At 38.0% G+C, this 22,421-nt stretch overlaps 1 protein-coding gene across 2 annotated transcripts in view; it reads left to right on the forward strand.

Moving 5' to 3' along the window:
• Window positions 1-22,421, forward strand: part of arhgap10 (Rho GTPase activating protein 10) — a 71,178-nt gene that overhangs the window by 43,794 nt on the left and 4,963 nt on the right. For both annotated transcript variants that reach the window (XM_079615784.1, XM_079615783.1), the window contains exons 15-21: window positions 1,126-1,210; window positions 1,913-1,971; window positions 5,045-5,150; window positions 8,153-8,312; window positions 11,518-11,656; window positions 15,495-15,654; window positions 21,966-22,070. In XM_079615784.1, coding sequence (XP_079471910.1) covers window positions 1,126-1,210; window positions 1,913-1,971; window positions 5,045-5,150; window positions 8,153-8,312; window positions 11,518-11,656; window positions 15,495-15,654; window positions 21,966-22,070 — 814 coding nt within the window. The remainder of the gene's footprint in view (window positions 1-1,125; window positions 1,211-1,912; window positions 1,972-5,044; window positions 5,151-8,152; window positions 8,313-11,517; window positions 11,657-15,494; window positions 15,655-21,965; window positions 22,071-22,421) is intronic.

Raw genomic sequence — 22,421 nt, forward strand, 5'->3', positions numbered from 1 at the left:
TTTTACTGTGCAGCCATTACCTGCAGTTTTGATGACCATACAAAACAATTAAAAAAATTATAATAATCTTACCAATGTAAGGGGATTTACAGTCGAAGACCCAGAACCAGATATGATGAATGAAGACCCGGAGTCAGAATTATAATAAATTGAAGAAAAGTTTTACTGAAGATAGTTTGCAGTTTCATCAGCAGAAGTCAGCTTCAAGACTCACACAGAGTTAATAGGCCGCCCCTCTTACAGTTAAAAAGATCACAGCAATTATACCCTTCACCAAGATCTAAGCTATGTCCTTGCTTCAGGTTTCATGATTCGCATTGGCTAAGAAATAGATAAACATAGTAATTTTCCACACATATACAGATAGACTGAAGCATATCTCCATCGATTATGCAGCTGACACTCGGACCCTGAAGTTAGGCACGTCGTGACCTTCCAGGTCGCAGATTTTGGGTTGCTGGGCGCCAGCATGTCCAGAACAACAACTCAGTCAATCTTCAATAATTCCAGTTGTTCCTTAACCTGTAACCAAAAAGACTAACACACACCGACACACGGCTTTTCCAAGGTTGGATTTGGCCAGGCTCTAACTATAAACAGGAGAGTTTTCTCAAAAAGATCATCAAGATAATACGTCCTTTCTCTCAAGGAGAGGACACATAAGTCTAAATGGAAAGTAAGGCTTTAACTGAGAAATGGTCCCTTAAACTATAGATTTCAATGACCCCTGTGACCATTGCTGTCAGAGTACCCTAGAAAATCAGATGGATGTATTGACATGTTAAAGAAGTCCATACTTCATTTCTGGAAGCCGGGCTAAATGAGCAAGCACTGTTACTACATTCAGATATCAAATACAGACATTAGATAATACATAAAAAGAACATTTCAGTAATCACACTGGTAACTTCTATAACAAAGAAAAATCTCATAAGCTTAGAGCAGTCATTCAACTCATGTGATGTTTAGAAGGAAAAATCTTGATTAATACCTTGATTATAATCACTCATTATATATATATTGAAGCAGCAGTAGATTCCAAAATCCACCCCCTTCACCTACTATAGTTTTTTGCCCTCTAAAGATTATTAGATCTAAAATTCTTTATTGTTTTGTGATCTGTAGATGAGAAGACCAATGAAATCGATTTAGCAGTCTGTGAGGACTGGGATGTCAAAACCATCACCAGTGCTTTAAAGCTTTACCTGAGGTGAGTTTGTACTTTCTACGTTCCGTTTCTGTTTGCAGATAATAAACACAACATAGTTTCTATATATCCTTTCTCTAAACGTACTGATTGTAATTTGACAGAATAGGCCTACACCATTCAGCCTTAAGACAATTGCTTGTGTCTAAAGAAACTTTAGTTTAAAGCTAACTTCAAGTGTGAATCCTCAGAAAGAAACGTATGGGCCTTTTCATTTATAAGTCGATTTAAATCTCAAATACAATTATATAGGATAAATGTGTTCATGTAAAATGTCAGGGTTTTTTAGTGAATTTCACAGTGGGACATTCCTTTCAGTGATAAAATATTTAAATTTCAACATTTAATGCTGTTCAACATTTAATAATGTTGCTTTTAATTGATTTCTGTAATTGATGTGTAACAATAGAATAGCATAAGGCAGCGTTTGTAATGCAGCAGAAAAAGAGTTGTATGTGTGTTTTGTCTTTATACTGCACTACAAGTATGAATGATATTGGTGTGCTCATTTTGGGCTAACGGTGCTGGGACGTGTGCCAGATACTGAGCGAAAGTACCTTCAGATGAACTTGGTTATCACAGTGTGTATGTGTGTTTGTGTGCTCATCTAATTTCTTGCAGTGATCAGCCACATTAATCATAGTGTTGTGTATATAATAATGCCCAATAAAGCCGATAAATCTCTCCCTCTCTCTCTCTCTCAAGGAGCCTTCCAGAGCCACTAATGACATACGAGCTGTATAAGGAGTTCATCGTCCCTGCAAGTAAGGTCTTTGTCCTTGCTTAGACAATAATCAAGCAGTACCCAATCAATTACTTGACAAATGCCATAAAATTATAATATGTGCATGTCAGTGAGAAAAGAGCTTATGATTTTTGAAACTCTAAGGGGGGGGGGGAGGGGGGGGGGTAAATGCTTGTCAAATTATCACTGAATTAAATTCTGTTGAAGGACATCTGAAATATGAAAATGACTGCCAAAGATGGTTGTCCTCAGAAGGTTGTTGTAGGTTATGGTAGTCAATAGAGGCAGGCCTAAACTACTGTTAGTTATTTTGCTTTTGACAGGGGCACAGGGACTTATTGTATTCAGGTCCCCCTGGAGCAACATTTTGCCACTACTCCACTTCGGCCAATGCGGTTTAGAGTGCGGATCGGGACGAATTTTTCAGTCCGAGCCTGGCCCGCGTCCGACAGAGCAGTAACCGAACCCGACCCGAGCCCGACAGGCATAAAGATATTTATGTTCGAGCCCGACCCGAGACCGGCAGTTAAAATCCCATTTTTTTTCTCATACTAATGACAATTGTACGTTTGTTTGTGTGGAAAGCCCGCTTTTATTAAGCAACTGTAGGAAGGCAATCGGAAATGTCAACAGGACAAGCGCATCAGCGCGCGGAGCAACAAGCGCTCTTAACACCTGGCGCGCGCACATAATGCACGTGTTTCGTTGTCACGGCTACATAAACAAATGTTCGCACACAGGAAGATGGATGTTATGGTAATATTTTACATGTATTTTAATCACAAAAACGAACGTTTGCATCAAGTGAAAGCATCAGGCACATCGGCTACCTACATAATAAGCTGTTTTAAATTTAAAATGTTCAATGCCGGGTCCCGTCGGGCTCGGGTCGGGTATCCATCCTCTAATACGGTTACACCCAGTGTTGTTATTGTTTACTAAAACTATTAAAAATTATTTATACAGCTGAAATAAAATAAAATATAAATATTACATGAAAAACGCAAACAAACTGAACTGTATTACAAGTGAAATAAGTTAAAGTTGAAGTACTAAATTACTAAAAATGAAATGAAAATGCATTCAATCTAAATAGAAATGAAATATAAAATAACTAAAACTAATAAAAATGACAAGCACATGACTAAATTATGAAGTTAAAAACAAAAATTATCGAAACAACAAAAATTAAAATAGAAACTTAAAATATAAAAATAAAAGCTATAGTAGTACAGGGGTTGGGCAATGAAACTGAGACACTGGCCAATAACATTTGAGGTTTCATGTCTATAAATGTGTGGCCTGGTGGCCAATTTTCATTGATTTTACATTCCATCAGTAAGAGCAGAGTGTGAAGGTTGAATTAGCAGAGCAATAGCACAGCTGGACATAAACAATTGCATTCCACACAACATAATGGGAGATGTCAGAATTCAAAAGGGGACAAATTGTTGGTGTGCGTCTCGCTGGCTCATCTGTGACCAGGACAGGAAATCTTTGTCGAGAGCCATGGTATCTAGGGTAATGTCGGCATACCACCGCAAAGAACCACATCCAACAGGAGTAACTGTCCAGCTGTCCAAATCACTGCAGAATTAAATACGCACCTTGACTCTCCTGTTTTCACCAAAACTGTTCATCGGGAGCTCCAAAGAGTCAATATTCATGGTCGGGCTGCTATACCCAATGTTGGTTTCAGTGGTGGCAACAGTGAAAATCTTGGGCTGTGGACCATATGCAATATGTATTGTTCTCTGATGAGTCCACCTTCACTTTCTTTCCCACATCTTTAAGAGTTACGGTGTGGAGAAGCCCTAAAGAGGCTCAACACCCGGACTGTTGCTGCCCAGAGTCAAGCACGGGTGGATCAGTGATGGTTTGGGCTGCAATATAATTGCATTCCCTACTGTGCTTGATGGGTGCGTCACTACCAAGGACTATTGAACCGTTCTGGAGGAACATGACATGTGCACCTAATGGGTACAAACATTGTACTCTGAAAGGGTTCTGTGTATCAGCGTGATAATGCACCAATACACACAGCAAGAGTTGTGACAGAATGGTGTAAAGTTAAACATCTCCCATGACCTGCACAGTCACCAGATCTGAATATTTTTGAGCCACTTTGGGGTATTTTGGAGGACCAAGTGAGAAATTTTCCACCACCAGCATCACATGGTGAGGTGACCTGGTCACTGTTCAGGAAGAGGAACGGCTCAAAATCCCCCTGGCCACTGTGAAGGTCTTGAATTCCCAAGATGAACTGATGCTGTTTGGCTGCAAAAGGAGGCCCTACACCAGGGATAGGCAACTCCGGTCCTGGGGGGCCACTGTCCTGCAGAGTTTAGCTTCAGTCCTGATAACAACTCAACTGCCTGTATCTATCTAGTAATCCTGAAAACATTGATTGCCTTGTTCAGGTGTGTTTAATTAGGGTTGGAGCTAAACTCTGCAGGACAGTGGCCCTCCAGGACCGGAGTTGCCTAATCCTGCCCTACACCATATAATAAATTATAGTGGTCTAAAACAGGTGTTTCTGTTTCATTGTTTTACACTTTTATATAAATAACAAAAGTAACACTGATTACACCAGCTGTAACCAGCTGGACCAACTTTGAGCAGTATCTTGGGATGCTTATTTTTTAGGAGTTTCTATGCTTTATCATTTGTAGGCTAGTGTTCCTGTACTGTTTGGTCCTACTAATTTAATCATATTTAAATATATATATTTATTTTAATGAATTATATTATGATCAAAACAATAAATACATTTGATTTATTTTCTAAATAATGTATACATAGGTGAAATTTATATTTGTCTACAAAACTAATTACAAACATATAAGCATATGCATTTACATGCAAGTTAATGGAAACAAATTTAGCCAGATGTGTCCAGACTTTTGACTAGTAGTGTTTGTATTGTTTATTGTTTGTATTTAAAAAAAAAATAATGGATCAGGTACTGATGGTACATTGAGTGCAGAGTATAAAACTCGTATTACTCTTATTGTAAACTGTGATACTGCTTGTTTCATGATGTCTTCTAAACCCTTTTGTCTCTCTCTCTCTCTCTCTCTTGGTCTACACAGAGAGCGCTAGTCCAGAATCTAGAGTTCAGGCCATTCACTGTCTGGTTCATAAATTGCCAGAGAAGAACAGATTAGTGCTCAGTCTGGTAACCAAGCATCTCGCCAAGTGAGTGGAAACCGGTTTTTCTCTCTCATGTGCATACACTTTTTTTGTGTGTGTGTGTGTACATTCTCTATTTTATTTCTCCAACCTTTTACTTCTCTCGGCCGTCAGCCACTTTTTTTCTCTCATTATTTCTGACTTACTCCCTTCTCTTCATGCTTACCTTCACTACACAAACACACACCCTTCTTACTGGCAGCACCAGTAGGCTACCTCTGTTGCTGAGCAACAGAGCAAACAGGCAGACAGCACTCTGGAGAGAAAAGAGACTGAGCAAAGAGACAACTCCACATGGACTTTCATAGTCTCCATGCTGTTATCTAGATCAACATTTTTTTTTTCTAGAGAGAAAAAGCCTTTACCATCTCCTTTACATCCAACAACTGCAAACTTAGAGAAGAGAGTTATGCAACAGCTTTCTTGTTAAGAGATTAGATCGGGTAATATATTTCTAAAAAAAAAAATCGCCACCATTACAAGGCTTTACCTCAGGCCTAACATTTCTATATAATGTGAATGTAAGCAAATTGAGGATAAGCGTATAATCTCTCTAAACTCCGGCAATCAGTGACTGGGCAGCCGCATTTCCTCAAAATATAGAGTGGGATTTGCTGGCAGCCAAAGATGTGCAATTGGAAATTAAATTCAGGTTATCCGCTACTAAATTCCTCTTCCATCCACTCCAGCCCTCGCAAAATGCTTTAGGAGTTGGCGCAGTTGCACACCCATCAGAGATGGAGAGAAAAAAGGCAAATGTTGCTGTTATCTAAAATGTAATCAAAGAGGTGATTAATTGCTGTCTGTCTGTGGCATATATCTTTCAAAGTCCATCATTTAAAAATGGTAAACTGACTTTTCAGGGCTGTAGTTTGTTTGCATTCCTCTGAAACAGGGACAAAATGGTTTTAAGTTAAAAAAAAAAGTTAATTAGTTAAAATGTTATTTTGGCATTTCTGAATCTTTAAAACTGTCAAAGTAGTCATTATTAACCATTTTCAGAGTAAGAAAGTTGTTTTGCTTTTTGCTTTTTTCACTCTATTGGATATACAGTATTGTTCAAAAGTTTGGTGTAGGTACGATGATTTGGTTACACTTTATTTTAAGGTGACGCAGTTAAGTTACATGGTACTTGCTCAAATAAGTACGGAGTAATATTAATTAACATGTACTTACTATAGAGTTACAGTTAGGGTTAGGGTTTGGTTTAAGGTTAGTTATTTGTAATTATGCATAATTCACTGTTATTACTATAGTAACGTGTAACTACGTCACCTTAAAATAAGGTGTTACCGATTATTTTTTTCTGAAAGAGGTCTCTTATGCTCATCAATGCTGCATTTAATTGATCAAAAACTCTGTGAAAACTGTAATACTGTGAAATATTATTGCAATTTATAATAACTGTTTTCAATCTCAGTATATTTTAAAATGTAATTTATTCCTGTAGTCAAACTCACAAAGCTGAATTTTCAGCATCATTACTCCAGTCTTCAGTGTCACATGATCCTTCAGAAATCATTCTAATATGCTGATTTGGTGCAAAATAATTTAATTAATCCTTGCTAAATAAAGGTAATCATTTATTTAAAAAATTAAAAAAACATACTAACCTCAAATGTTCTTATTTTTCTTATTTCTAAAAAAAAATCTTATTTTGTGATCACAGTGCAAAGTGCATTCTCACCGTATGTGTTACAGAGTGGGCTTGAAATCGCAGCAAGGGCCCGATTTACACCTGTCATTAAGAAGCGTTTTCGTTGATCGGCTCACAAGTTGATGACGCTAAATAGATGTAAACAGGGTCTAAAACGTTTTGAGTTTGACTACTTTCGTCCACTTCCGAAAACTCGCTCGTGGTCGAATGCGTTCGAACAGCCACAAAAGACCGCCTACTCTCTGCCTACTGACCTAATGCGTAAACATTATGGGAAGCGCACTAGCCAGACGGGATTCAAAGTTTGTCGGCTGAAGACCCAAATTTGGGTTGAAGATGAAAAAAGAACCAAGCACAATGTTCTCTCACCATTCCTGATTTCTAACACGCACTTCACAGTGGATGGCTGGGTCTTGCAGCTTTCAGAGCAGAAATTAAAGCTGCTGCTCTCTGTATGTTGTTCCCTCGTCTCCGGGCGCATTCTTATGTGAATTACGCAAGCTTATTTCGTCCATTAGATCAAAAGATCTGAAAAAGCCCATAAATTGACCCACCCATAGACCCTCCCCTCGAATAAATCACAACTGGAGTGGTTGAAAATGGACAACACAGATGGATTAAAATACCAGGTGTAAACAGGAATGTGTCTTCCTCATCTACTTGTGATCAGATTGACCAAAACGCATCTTAATTTAATTACCATGTCCAAACAGTAAATATGCCTACATGAACCAAATTAAAAAGAGAAAATGCATCAGGTTCTGACTGCACTAGACGCACGTTTTTCATTGCGACTTGGGAAGGAATGATTTGTTTCTTATACAAAGGGTGGTAAGGATACACTTTCATATGATTTACAAATGGATCTACATGGAAAATATAATGAGTAAAGAAGTTTGGCTTAAACTTCTCCAACTGTGAGGCTAATTGCCAAAAGGGTGGAAATTATATTTCAGTCATTCAGCATGCAGTTAAAACACACACACACACACACTTTGAATATCTCAAGTTTTTGACATGCTGCCAACCCTCTCCTCCCTAATGAAAGTCTTTTGGGTAATGGCTTTTACCCACCTCTCTCTTATTTTGTCATTTGTCTATAATTAACACAACCAGAGTAAATTCAGCAAGGATGCAAGGACACTGAAGTGTGTGTCTCTAAGGAATCGGTGTAATAGGAGGTTAACTGCATATAGTCTCACAATCAAAACCAATAATACAAATGCAAATCAATTCAATGTACTCGCTATCTCTCCTCAAAATAAACAATGTGCAGTGATGTATATCTTTCCTGTTCTTTGAAGTCATCTGATCATAACTTGATAACGTTTGTGCTTGTGCGTCTGTGTAGTGTTGCAGCCAACAGCAAACAAAACCTGATGACAGTGGCAAACCTGGGTGTTGTGTTTGGCCCCACGCTCATGAGGCCGCAGGAAGAAACGGTTGCAGCCATTATGGACCTCAAGTTCCAGAACATTGTGGTGGAGATTCTCATAGAACAGCAGGAAAAGGTAAGACTTCTCAAAACTAGTGAGGCGCCCAAAATGTTGTCTAGGTTTGCAGATTGCTAGGTTTAAAGACACAACTACAACTCAGAAAACATTACCAGACAGCTAATAAAATCTATTTATTTGAACAATGTTTGATTTTGAACTTTTCTGTAAAGCATTGCCCATGCAGAGGTGGTTGTACTTCTCTTCACAGCCAGGAGGGGGAACCATGTGTTTTGACTGTACTATCCTCAGTTAACTTCTCTTTCTGATGGCTCAAATACAGTTGGACTACCATACTCATTTGACTAAAATACAGGTTAAAACACTGATTTAATCGGCTTTAGATGACAGTAATCGGGTTAATCCTAAAATGGGGTTTATTCTGAGGGACAAAGGGAGAAAGAGTGAGATTATTTCATAATCTCTGAATTATTTAGCCTTCATTTGAAACAGGCTGATGAATTGCTTTCATACTATGCCCAATGTTGTGACCAATGATCACATTTTAGTGTTCAAAATAAACACTAATAATTAAGATTTCATTTGAATAATAAAATGTTGACAGAACAACAGGGGAAGATGTTGTTAACATTATGACATTACAACATTAGTACTCACTTCAGTATGCGTGCTTGGCATATGTAAAATAAAAATGCAAAAAAAAATGTCAATGTTCTTGTGTCCTGAAAAGCACTCTGAAGCCGCATCCAAAATTCCATAGATGGGCAGATTAATGTTTAATATACAGCATTTCTAGACAAAATGATATTGCGAATGACCTTGATTTTGTTTTGAGGTAAGTTGCAATAGGTGGGCAAAGCGTTGAGATTCAGAAGGAATGACTCTGCAGAGCAGCAGACTGATTAGCTCCTCTCCAGACTGCTGATACCCCCAGATGCACTCAACAGACAGTGTTTTGCATTCAGGTCCATCTGTAGAGAGAGATAGAAAGAGTAGTTGGAAAAGTTGCGAGACAAAGAAGAGACGATGGGGGAAGTGTGTAGACTGAGGGCAAAGAGAGAGAGAGGGGTGAGAGGGTAACAAGAGAGAGGCAGATCTGGAAGGAGAAGGACGAGGAAGAAAGTCTGAGAGAGAGAGAGGGGAATGGGCAAAGACTGAGATGGAAAAAGAGAGAGAGAGCAGACTTTGCTGTCGTCTGCAGAATTTCACAACTGTATCAGATTTCTATCCCTTCTACCAGCTCCCTCATTCCTTTGTTCATCCCCGTCGAGAGTTCCACACTTCTGTTAACCTCCGTCACTCACACTGCCCGTCTGGGGTTCAAATGTAAACACTGCGTGACCGTAATGAAGTCGTCGCTATTATGAAAACATGTTTCCTGTGTTGTCACTCGTTCAAATGCATGTCAGTTTCAGCTTCTCGCAATCAACTGGGCAATGTGCCTGGGTTATCTTACTTAGGCTTAACTCTCATGAGAGGTCTTTTGATGCCTGTTGCTGTTAATGAAGCTTGCAAACACCTCTTATATAGGAAAAGTTCACCTAAAACGTGAAGTTTATTTATTTACTCATTTCCATGTCTTTTCAAAAACTTTTTGATTTTCCTTTTTCTGTAGAAGTGTTGAAAAATGTCCATGCTACTCTCTTCCAAGTAAATGGTGATAAAGGCCCAGACACACCAAACCAATATCAAAGAACTAGCACCGATGAAAGTCCACTGTGGTGTCGCCTGCTTCTGGGCAAAAAAAAGTTGTGCCTTAACACACCCCAGAGACAACAACCAACAAGCACTTACGTTCTGCGCCTGAGTTGAAATAACCAGCAGGTGGCAGTAGTCTGTATTTATCATTCAAAAAGGAAAAAGCTAGGACTGCAGCTGACAAACCGTAAACAAAGCAGTTGTTTCGTTTTTTGCTTGCTTTCATCACTTCGGTTTTTATACTCGTGGACTGGTTTGTTGAGCTTAACAGCCAATCAGAACAGGCCCTGCCAGCGATTCAACATGCTCAACATACCCAGCAGGGGTCTGATTAGTGCCAGAAAACGCCACAAAAACTAGGCCGACAGATGCTCAACTATCGCCTGACATTGCTTGATGGCTGACCGTTGGCTTGGTGTCATGACTTTTAAGCTCTAAAAAGCACCATAAAAGCATCATAAAATGGATGCATACGAGCTGTGTCCTTATTCCGTGTGTTCTGAAGTCAAATGATATCTTTTGACCTCAACATTTTTAAAATATAAGCCAAAATTTCGGCAACTGAAAATATTCGGTTGAAGCAAATAAAATAAAATATTTTCAGCAGAAAAGGTTTTGTAGGGCGGAAATCATTGACTGAAAATATTGAGTTTAAGTAGCGCTTCTCCAGTGACGCGGGGTGTAGTGTTTGGCCCCACACTCATGAGGCCGCAGGAGAAATGGTTGCAGCCATTGCGGACCTCAAATTCCAGAACATTGTGTTGGAGATTATCATAGAACAGCATGAAAAGGTGAGACTTCTCACTGGAGATGCGTGGCCACTTCTCAAAGCTAGTGAGCTGCCCAAAATGTTGTCTAGGTTGGCAGCTGGTTAGGTTTAAAGACACAACTAGACCTCACATACAGACAGCAATTGAAATCTCACCATGACCAAAAATAATGCTAGAGTAGCAATATGTAAAATTTGTTTGACTGATAAATTTAGAGGCTTGTTGACCAAAGAACTTTACTACTGCTGGTTTAATTTATCACCTGAGAACACGACACCCTGGACAGCATACATTTCAAATACCCGAATATCCAAATTTAGTTATTAAAGCTTTATTTTCAGGTTTTCGGTATAAAATAAATAAATAAATAAAATCTCTTTGGTGCATCATTACTGTTGAGGAATCATTACGGTACTTAATTCTTTATTCACTGTTATTCTTTCCTTAGAAAGTCTTGCTTGACAGTCATAGTCACCATTCACTATATAGAAAAGAGTAGCTTGGACATTCTACTATAAATATCTAATTTCGTGTTTCCACGTAAGGAAGAAAGTCAAAGAGGTTTTGAAATGCATGAGTGTGGATTGACTATTCCTTTTAAGATACAGGTCTCGAGCACATCCAGAATCTTTATTTGTTTTGTTTTTTTTCCACCACACATTCGCACTCGCATACATAATCATTTTTATTTCTCTGCAGGCATCGGCTGTAAACAAACTGTTGACTTTGATTTTTACACGCACACAACATATTCAGTCTAGCCAGCAAATCCCACTAACTTTTTGTTCTTTTAGATATTCGGGGATGCTCCGAGCAGCTCTCCATGCTTAGCAACTACACCCCTCTCTGCGCCAACCAGACAGTCCAAGAGGCTCAGCCGCCAGAATCGCCCGCTGGCTGTGTACAACCCGCAGGTGCTGGATATTCAAACAGGTACGGGAGACTAATCGGGTTTAAGCACAGTGAGGTCAAGGGAAAAGCACAAGGAATTATAGTTGTCACATACATTTACTATTAAATAGATAATGGCATAATATAGGGCCTTTATCAATGGAAAGAGAAAGATAAGCAGAACCTCACAGATATTGCATCAGAAACACAGAAAATACTGCCCTGTGCCTGGAGATGTATGATATATAATATATCAATTATTAATACTTTTTCTTTAATATTAAAGAGACTTTGCAGCAATTCATAATGTTCATTTTTGGATAAACCTGGTGGTAAAATAACCTTCTTTTTTTTCAGTGCTTTTTCAGTTGGTTTATTTCCATGTGGACATTGGCCGTTTGTCTTAGTGAGGGTTCTATGACTATGTACGACTACTGAGCAATCAGATGTGATGCTCTGCTGAAACATGCTGATTACCCATTGTCACTCTGGGCTACAGGATGTAGTTTACCAGTCCACATTTAGGTGGATAACTGATGCTTTAGGGGCCCTGGACTTCTTAGAAATGTGTCTCCCAGTTCTCTATTTGGATTTGTTATGCCACCCAACAGGAATAATTTCAGACTGGGATCAGTGCAGGATTAGGCTAGGTTTTTTAGGCTAGGCAAAGTTATTTTTAGCACAGAACAAAACAGATCATATTTCCAGTTTCACTTTTCAGTTAAAGAATTACGTGGTTTCAGTATTAGGGTCCAATTCTCACTATTACCTTTGCTTATTAGCATGCATAGAGTATTACTAGAATATTTGGGTGTTTATTAGTAGTACTTCTAAAGCACATATTAATGCCTTATTCTGAATGACCATATTATACATCCCTTAATCCTACCCAATACCTAAACTTAACAACTACCTTACTAACTATTAATAAGCAGTAATTGGCAGTTTCTTGAAAAGTGGTAGTTAATAGTTAGTTAAAAGTGAGAATTGGACCATAAACTGAAGTGTGACTGATGTTTCTATGTCTTCGCTTGTTCTTCCACACTACAGCTGTGCAGGTTTACTAAAACTAGTATTGGCTCTTTTCACAAAGTGAATTAGCACATTGTCACAAGGCTTTCCAAAGTGTGCTGGGTTTCGAAAACGCCACAGTTTTCAGTCAGATTAACCACACTTTTCCACACAAGATACAAGATAGTAAACACTGGTTATTTGTTTAGTAGAGATCCCTGTGTGTTTTGGGATGTTACTTCAGAAAGGGAAGGTGGCCACTGCCAAAACACACACACAAGGTGGAAAAACTATAAATGTGTGTATTAATGCTGGATTCATGAAAAGGCCAAACCATCATTATTAATCTCTACATAAGCATTTTCAGGGTTGAAGGACCTCTACACATTTTGGTTGTAGTTAGTGTTGGATAGGGCTGTGCCGGTAAACTACGTGGCTGAGTAGCACCGGCGGTGGTCCACCGAGACACATTTTTTTATACGTGAATGCTGTTTTACGTGAATATTATGACACGAGTGAAGCACAAAGCGTTGTTTACAAAATAAATTATAGGCTAGCAATTAAATGTTACATTGCAGCCATGCAAACATTTGGATTTGTGCCGAATGAAAGAGGTATGTCACGTGAGCCCATAAATGTATGCTTTGTTGGCTTTGTATTATGTTTTGCAATCTGGTCACCCGATTATCACCTAATTTAACAATATTCCATATGACATTGAAAATTTGGGAATAGAAACAAGATATTCCCTCACGTCTCTCAGGGGATTACAAACGTGGATTATAAACGCAGTATTTTTTTACTACTTTACCCAAGTAAAAATGCAAATATAATAGACCTGATACTTGCACATCAAATCCTATTGAACAAAGTTTGTGCTTGTTATTATGGTAAGGCACATCGAGTTTATTTGTATAGCGCATTTCACACACGCTTGGGATTTTAGTTTCGCCTTCTCTGGCAGCACAAAATCAAACATAGCCTAAATGTCTTGACACTGCAGAAGATACAATTAGCAATTCCCCTAACCCAGGAAATATAAAACAAATGTTTTTTTAAATAATATGTAACTTTCTTATATTATATTATTTAGGTAACCAATATTTACTGATATTTTTTTCACTGTTTTACAGGCTGTAGTGTGGCGTTTCACTGACAGAAGTGCTAAAATAAGCATGTGCGTCTGTTACAAAATTGAGGTTTAAGCTGCCCCCCCCCCCCCCCCCCCACACACACACACACACACACAACACCGCCGTGTCACCGCCGGTAGTTGGTCCATTACCATTGCGGTGGTAAAAAACTGCCAGTCACAGCCCTGGTGTGGGATATGTACAACATAGTGTTAAAAGTGTGGCCTTCTGTGATCGCATGACCAGCTAAATACTATACTTACTATTATATATTATACTTGTATTACTATATATACAATTTATATTGGTATATATTTTACTTTTTTACATCAATAAAAAAAAAGAAGTTTTTTTCCAAAAATATTAAACAACACAAGTTATTCTTTAGCAGCAAATCTGTATATTAGAATGCTTTATGAAGGATCATGTGACACTGAAGACTTTTTTCACAACAGGAATAAATTACATTTTAAAAAATATATTACAATAGAAAATAGTTATTTTAAATTGTATTCATATTTTACAATATTACTGTATTTTTTCTCAACAAATGCAGACCTCAAGAAAGCATCTGTGTCTGTCTTTAGGTTGTGATGCTGCATTCTTGCTGATACTGTAAGTGTCCACAACCCCTGTCTATTGTCAGTGAAATAAGCTGAACATTTATCAGTTTATCAGTGTGTGTGTGTGGCACATTTCAGTTTAGATTTTGGGGTGCCACAATGTAATGTGGTGGCTTTGAAAAGAGGCTGTTTCTGAAGGATGCAGTGCAAACTATATTAGACTCAATGGCAAAACCTGCAGACCATGAGAAAGGGTTGTTACTCATTTCACATGTGAAGGGTGGCATTTACACTACACTAAAGTCATTGCTTTTTATGCAAAAAAACTAAACAAAAAACATTACAAATATACCTAATTAAAAAAAAATATATATACTAGGATATAAGAAAGAACAGGAACTTCTATGACTCTCTCTTTTTTTTATGAATTTGGGGAATTTTGTGTTGCTTTTTTGTTATTAGAACACAATTGTTTTCAGTTTCTATTACCTCTAAAACTCGGTGCAAATATTTTTGCTTAAATTAATATGGCAACAGTCCTATTGGTTGGATACACAAGAGTTTTAAAACCAATAATGACCTGTCAGTTAAAAAAAATAAAACACTTCAATTAATGTCTACAATGGCGTAATATCACCTCAAAATGTATTTTAAAAGAAGGTGCAATTTGAATCCTTACACTTTTTTTCTAAAAAAACTTATTTGACACTTCAATGTGCTGCAAATGTACAAACAACGAGTTTTACTTATTTTACTTTAAGCATCTTTTACTAGTTAGATCATGATGTAATGTATTTTTTTAGAATGTTCCCCCAACATTTCAATTAAACTACTACTAATCTAATGTTCTACTACTAACTACTAATCTTCTACTAATTTTAATAGACACCAAAGTATTAGAACTGGAATGGCACAGACATTGTGATGTTTTATTTTTATTACATTTTTTTAAGAAACTATGAGTCAGTTTTTCAGTTTTGCCCAACCAGATATACAAGCAAACACAAGAACACACACAGAGAGAGAGAGAGAGAGAATTGATCAGTATTTCTCTCTCTCTCTCCCGCTCTCTCTCTTAATACCATGTATTTTTCATTCTCATTTTTTTTGTCTTTTATTGTCTTTATCGTTTCATTATTTTCTTACTTGCCATTCTCTCCCTTGCTCTGACAGTCTCTCCATCCTTTGAGAGTTCAGCCCTGGGTAATGATGAGACATCAGTGGTCAGTGATGAGTCGGTCTCCTCCCAATCCTCGAACGCCTCTGGAACGCCCCCCGAGAAGTCCAAGAATCATCATGCCACCATTAGCACATCCATGCTAGAGAGCACCGGGTATGTAGCAAAGACTTGTCTCTCCAAAACCGTTGTCATAATAAGCATTGCTTATGTGTTGAATGTATAAAAAGGTATATAATGTGATTTAAGAGTCATGAGTTAACATTTTAAAATAAAGTAATCAAATTATAATAAATTTGAAAAGAAAAAACACTATTTTCCTCTAATAATTTTATATTAGAAACAAATTTCAAATGCTACCTCTGTGCTGCTTTTGCAGTGTAAAGTCAGAACAACAGATTGTACTTTTAAAGTGACAAATTTTCAAATAAAGTTTCACTTTATTTCTATAGTACACTTTAGACATTCTACTAACTATAAGTATCTTTGCAACCACGTCAACACCAGTCATTAGTATTAGTAGACTGTCTGCTTAATATCTGCTAACACTTTATTGTGATGGTCCTCCAACAGACACTCTACTGACTATAAGTAACTTTGCAAGTACTTGTCAACTTATTCTACTTACTTTAACCCTGATCTAAGTCTACCACTACTTACTTTAACCCTGATCTAAGTCTACCACTCAGAATAGTTGCAAATTAATGAGTTAGTTGCAAAGTTACTATTAGTTAGTAGTATGTCTAAAGTGGGCTATCTGTTGCACTAAAGGCACCGAGGTGGCGGTGCCACCGGCTTGGGCCCGTAATCGCTGCTTGCAGCTATATTTATTTATATATATATATATATATATAAAAACCGCCACCCCGGTGCCTTTAGGGTTCCTGTGCACGACGGGCAATAACGTAACTCCGCTTTGACTGTCGAGAAGAAGTCTGCTTTAGAGCTTGCATCAGTGTGGGCACATATCAACCACAAAGTATGCGTGAGCACCCTTCTGAAACCTAAAATGAAAAATTAGACACCCTACAGTCTCATGGACTTAACGGACACATGAAATCAGCAGCCATTGTAAGTACACAACACCGAACATTCCTATGAAGTGTGGTATATATATTCATTGAAATTACTGTACTTTAAAACACTTGTTTAAAAGAAAAAACACATGTATACATAGTATAAAACACTAGATGGCACAATATACCTATTTTTAATAGAGTCTTTCTGCCCCCCTCCCCACACACACAGAGACAGGGGGGGGCTGTCTGTGTGTGTGCCCTCCCTCCCCTCCCCACACAGACACACACGGGGGGTGTCAGACAGACAGACAGACACACACACACACGCACACACACACACACACACACACACACACACACACACACACACACACACACACACACACAGAATGGCAGGGGGAACTCTGTCAGAGAGAGACAAAACCACATTCAAACCAAAATATCTGACTTCCTGTTGGTCGGAGCTAATGACTGTAAATGAGAAAGTTGTCCGGCTCGATGTGCACAATATACATACCGAGTTTTGTGACTGTAGGTAAAAATAACCCCCCCCCCACTTTAGTCAAAAGCATATTGAAAGTAACACACTTCCTGCTGCCAGTTGGTGGCGCTATAACTTTGACTCACATTAGTTACATCCATGTGATCGGCCTCTTACAAAAAACACACTACTGAAGTTTCATCAAGATCAGTTAATGTATGAAGACGTTATAACACATCGTGTTTCTCTTTTCTCGCCATAAATTCGTTTCCTCGCCACGGCCAAACCGTTCGAGATATCAAAAATCCGTCCTCAATTTAGCATCCTCAATGTATTGACTTCATGCTGACCGAGTTTGGTGGCGATCGAAAGAATTTTCTAGGAGGAGTATATAAAATTCCAGGGGGATTCGTTTTTAAACAACCCATAATAGCCGACTTCCTGTTGGACTGGCGTAAAACTTAGAGCACGAAAGTTGTTCGGCCCGATGAGATCTATATGTGTACCGAGTTTCATATTATTACATGCAAGCGTGTTTGATATATGGACATGTTTTTGAATCCCATTCCAGGGGGCGCTGCCGAGCCCCCCTGCCACGCCCGGGTACCAGCTTCAGGGTTCTGACATTTGTGCAAAGTTTCAAGAGTTTTTGACAAAAATTGACAAAAGCACATATTTACTAAAAATGGAGCGCAAATGACCACTGGAACTATACGATTAATAGCCAATTCACAATACATCAAAACACTTTATTAGTATAAATAAAACAATAAAAAAAACTATTTGATAGCAGAAACCTATCATAAATATTGTAGGCATAACCTGACCATGCCTTCAGCGTTACCTTATTCATTTCCAGAGTCTGTGTGTGTGTGTTGGTATTTGGTTCTGTTTCTGAGCTCAAGCCTGTGCTTGTCAACTTGATTTAGTTTTTGGGCTAAGAGTCTTATCCTGTGCCAGTGTTATTTGCCAGAGGTTTTGCCTCTGGTTTTTCAGCTCTTTCACAGCCCTTCAGATGCTGTGTGTTTGTCTGGGGCTCATGTGTTGAATCCTAATAGGGGCCCACCACTTTCTGCAGAGTCACCTGGAAATAAACTTTATGTGTCCAAACATCTGTTCACTGTTTCTACCAAATTCCAAATTTGGATACATTTGGTTCTCACTCATTTCCACAAACCACAACCTCCATCCATTCCCGCACCCCTTTATTCTTTTAATTACCCATTCATGTGCTCACAGTTCCCCTTTTCCCATATACATTGGAGCTTTGATCACATGCTGCTCTCTTCTTGGCCTGCGGTCCTGTGTGCAGACGGCGCTGGTCTTATGTAACCCTCTGCTTCTCTCCCTGCCGTTTCCCACTCTCTGCCATCAGAGGAAGCGGCTCCCTGTGCGCCTGTAAATCCTGCCTGCTGTTTGTCCGAGGGACAGGTGGCCACAGCACTACCCCGTAAACACTATTGACACAGAGAGATGTTCGCCTTGTTTACCCTTCTAGCAGGCGCTGTCGCTTACAGAGCTACTCCTGTCCATATGTCATGAGGTTGTCACCTGTTTATCTGTAAATCTCCCAGCCCCTGGCCTTGAAGAAGAGCACAGATCACAGTGATGCTGTAGTAAATGCTGAATTGTGCTATATCGCACTTGATGGAGGTTTGGATGTTGACAGGCCACCGTGTAATTGATGAGACGTTCATTTTATTCTTGCCTTGTTTTGAGATAATGTGTTACAACACAAAATGTTTCTTTAATCCGGTGCTCTTCACGTTAAAAAAATTATATGTACTATATTTTAGTTTAAAAATGTTTTTTATTTAATATTTAGTATTTTTAGTTTATTTTAATGTACTAAATTTAGATTTACGCTGTAGTTATAATCCATTTATTCACTTTTTGAGCGTAGACCTGATTTTCAACTTAAACTGCCGTAAATATTGAATGCTTTAGAGCACAAACTTAAATGTGATCTCTTTTCAAAGACCACATGTGGCAAATTATTGTGAAAGTGAATTTTTTTTTTTTTTTTTTAAGTGAACTTGTGAAAAAGTTACAGAATAGTATGTTTATTGTTATGAAAAATGCTAAATCTGCAAGAAATCCAAAGCCATAAATCTTAACAATTTGTGTTCCAAATTTGAGCTTGATATCTAAAAAAATTGCTTTCAGTAAGATTTTGTTTGGCTGCAGTACCAAAAGTTTCCACTAGATAAATCGTCTCCCACAATTGTGATTTATTTTTTTCAGGACCATTTAACATTTTCGAATCATGTCCATGATTTTTTTTTTTTTTTGAGTGTGTGTGTGTACACATGGCCATTGCCAAAACCTTTACTAAGTTTAGTACAACGTTTTCAGTCAAAAATGACTGAAGAGCACCACAGGGTTAATATTAATTAATTGCAAGAATACATGGATCGAAATTTTTTTTTGATAAAAAGTGAAAATGGTGATTAATTAATTAATTATTATTTAAGTTTTTTTTTGTCATCTACCACTATATATCCAATGTTGCATGTACTTATTATATTTACAGATTGTTTATCAGTAAGCAGCACTTAAAGGGTTGAGTTGTTAAACACATTCGATCAGTGTTTGTTTTTCAGTTCTTGTTTAGTCTTAAATAGTTTTGTGCCTCTTTCAATTTGGACATTTTTTGAGGATCTGAAAATAAGACATAAGATGCAATTCTTTGCTAAGTGCTGTTTAATATCTCAAAATTGAGCGTGATTTTCTTGCTGTGGCTTAGTTGTAATTGTAAAAGCATTTTTGGGGTGAAACCATTTCTCTGTGCTTCTGCTGGTTGCCAGGGCAACCATACTGGATTTTATTTATCTTTTATTTATTTTTTTTACTTCATTTACCTTTTCTTTGGAGTTTGACGATTCAGATTCAGAGTGTGTAAACATTGTTTTTTCTGGAGTGATCCTGTTACCCTGGTGACATCGATGTGTGTGAGCATAACCTTGATTTGAAATGTGTGAGCGTGAACGGTATGTATCAAGCAGTGTGTGTGGTGTGTTAGCTGGGATTCATGCGGCTGGTGTGTGTGTGTGTGTGTGTGTGTGAGAGGTTAATGAGTGGATTTGCTGCACTGCAGCGCTGCTAGAGTCTCATGCTGATGTGCAGCAGCTGAGGACTCACAGACCCACTGCAGAGTCATAAATCACTGCATCTCTCTCTCTATCTATACATACTGTACACATATATCTCTTTCTCTGTTCCTCTGTCTCTCCTGCTGGACTATGCTTCTCCTCATTTGCCCCTCTGCTGCCACTATCCCTGCTTCTATGAGTCCTTCACAACTCCTCACCTTCAGCACACACACATTCCTCGTCCCCATTCTCTCGAGATTGAAAACTAGTGTTACCCAAATATAATTAAGAGTATGGCTCGGTTTTAACGGTTATGTGGATGTTCCACATTTAAGTGAAGCTCAATTTATGGCATAATGTATAATATACATAATTAAGAAAACAGAAATGAAAATTAGAAATACACTGTCATTCAAAAGATTGGTTTCAGTAAGAATTGTATTACTCCATGTGTTTTGATAATCGTTCTGAATCCCATCTGCATGTAGTGTTTGACAAAAATTAAATTTTCTCAGCTTTTTGCTCAAAATTTAGCTTTTTTATGAAACTTACCCACATTCAAGCGGTATATTGCACACACATTTCTTTTGATATATTGTATGTTCAGATATTTATATATTTATACAAGACCCAAGAAATATTATGAGCTAACAACATTAGTCAACCTTGTCTGTGTAAAGTTTCATCCAACTTTGTCGACTTCCATATAATGTCTGTACAAGGATACACAACTTGAATTAGCAAAGAACATATTTTTTTTCCTTCCTGATGTCTGCATACGTTCATATGACTGACATTGGAAACAAGCTAGACAAGCCGAACACAAGCGGTCAGCTATGCTCATTACCTGACAACTGGCATCTGTTAATGTGATGTACTAGCAACATCATTTTATTGATTATTTGATGCTACTTTAATAACATGTACTGATTAATCGATTAAAAAAACTTATTATGCTCAAAAAATATTTTGGTCTATAATTTAGATGTATGTATTTCAATTGCATCTAAAATATTTAGAATACACAGTTTAAAAGTAGTATTAATAAAACAAACTTGTTTTAAATGTACATCAACCAGGTTTACCAGATTATCATCAATAAATCCAATATATGTAAATCAATTTCATACATTTTAACTAACTGAATCTTGCTTGTTCCACAACTAGCTCTATCCAAACCAATTTCATACTTTTCAACTGATTAAATTGAATTGTTTTAATAAATGCATTTTAGTAAATGCATATTGAAAATATTATTTAAATAAACTCAAATTGGAATTGTGCGTGCGTGCGTGCGTGCGTGCGTGCGTGCGTGCGTGTGTGTGCGTGTGTGTGCGTGCGTGTGTGTGTGTGTGGTCAATACTGTATTTCATGTTGATATTTGCAGTGCAAAGTCTTGTGCTGTGCCTGATCCTGCTGTCAGCTATTGCTGATCTAAAGTGCTCATTTGCATTATTTGCATTTTCTAAATCCTTCAGATTCTTAGGGACGTTGGGCAGTTTTCCGCATAACCTTCACTTCTCTATCCCTCTCTGAGATTGTGAGACTGTCTGAGCTGCACAGCCTCTCTAAGAATAATGATGGAGTTTGTGTGTGGAGGAATATATGCAGCAGAATGCGTACATGTTGTGTCTTTAACCCTCCTTTTTAGTCGGTGTTGTGTGTATATGTTTCGATCTGCATAAATAGACAAATTTCATATTTGTGTAATTCAAAATGTAGCTTAGAAGCTTAAAAGTATGCAATCTGAGGATTTTAACAAAATATCAGTCCAAACCTGGGTCACTATTTGTTCTTCTACTTACTGGCATAGGTGTCTCTTACTTTAGGCAAACATTACAGTATACATTTTCTGTGGCACTTTTTGTTTCACAGGATGTGCTCTGCCACGGCTTCATGGATGAATAATGCCTCCCCTGCCTCACTTACACCGGTGAAACCTGGATCAGTAGGAAAGGAAAAGAATAAACCTGAGGAAAGGTAAGATGTAAACACACTTGTCCCTGAAGAACATGTATTATACACTCATCCATTCTCATAGAATGTAATTAATTTGTTCCAATCTGTTGATTTAAGTGTCAGGTTGGCCGGTTTTGGCTCAACCTTTATCGCACATACTCTCTCACTGTCTCATTGATTCTTTCACTCGCACTCCAAGTCTCACTTAAGCTCTCAGCCTCAGGCTATTAACTCAATCACACATGCATTCACTCACTCGCAAAGTCTTCATCTGTCATTGTTTAGCCTCCGACTCTCAGCTCGCCAACTTTTCCTTTCCTCCTACATGCCGACACAACTCTCTCTCTCTCTCTCTCTCTCTCTCTCTCTCTC

Source organism: Phoxinus phoxinus, assembly GCF_949152265.1.
Source record: "Phoxinus phoxinus genome assembly, chromosome: 6".
NCBI lineage: Eukaryota > Metazoa > Chordata > Actinopteri > Cypriniformes > Leuciscidae > Phoxinus > Phoxinus phoxinus.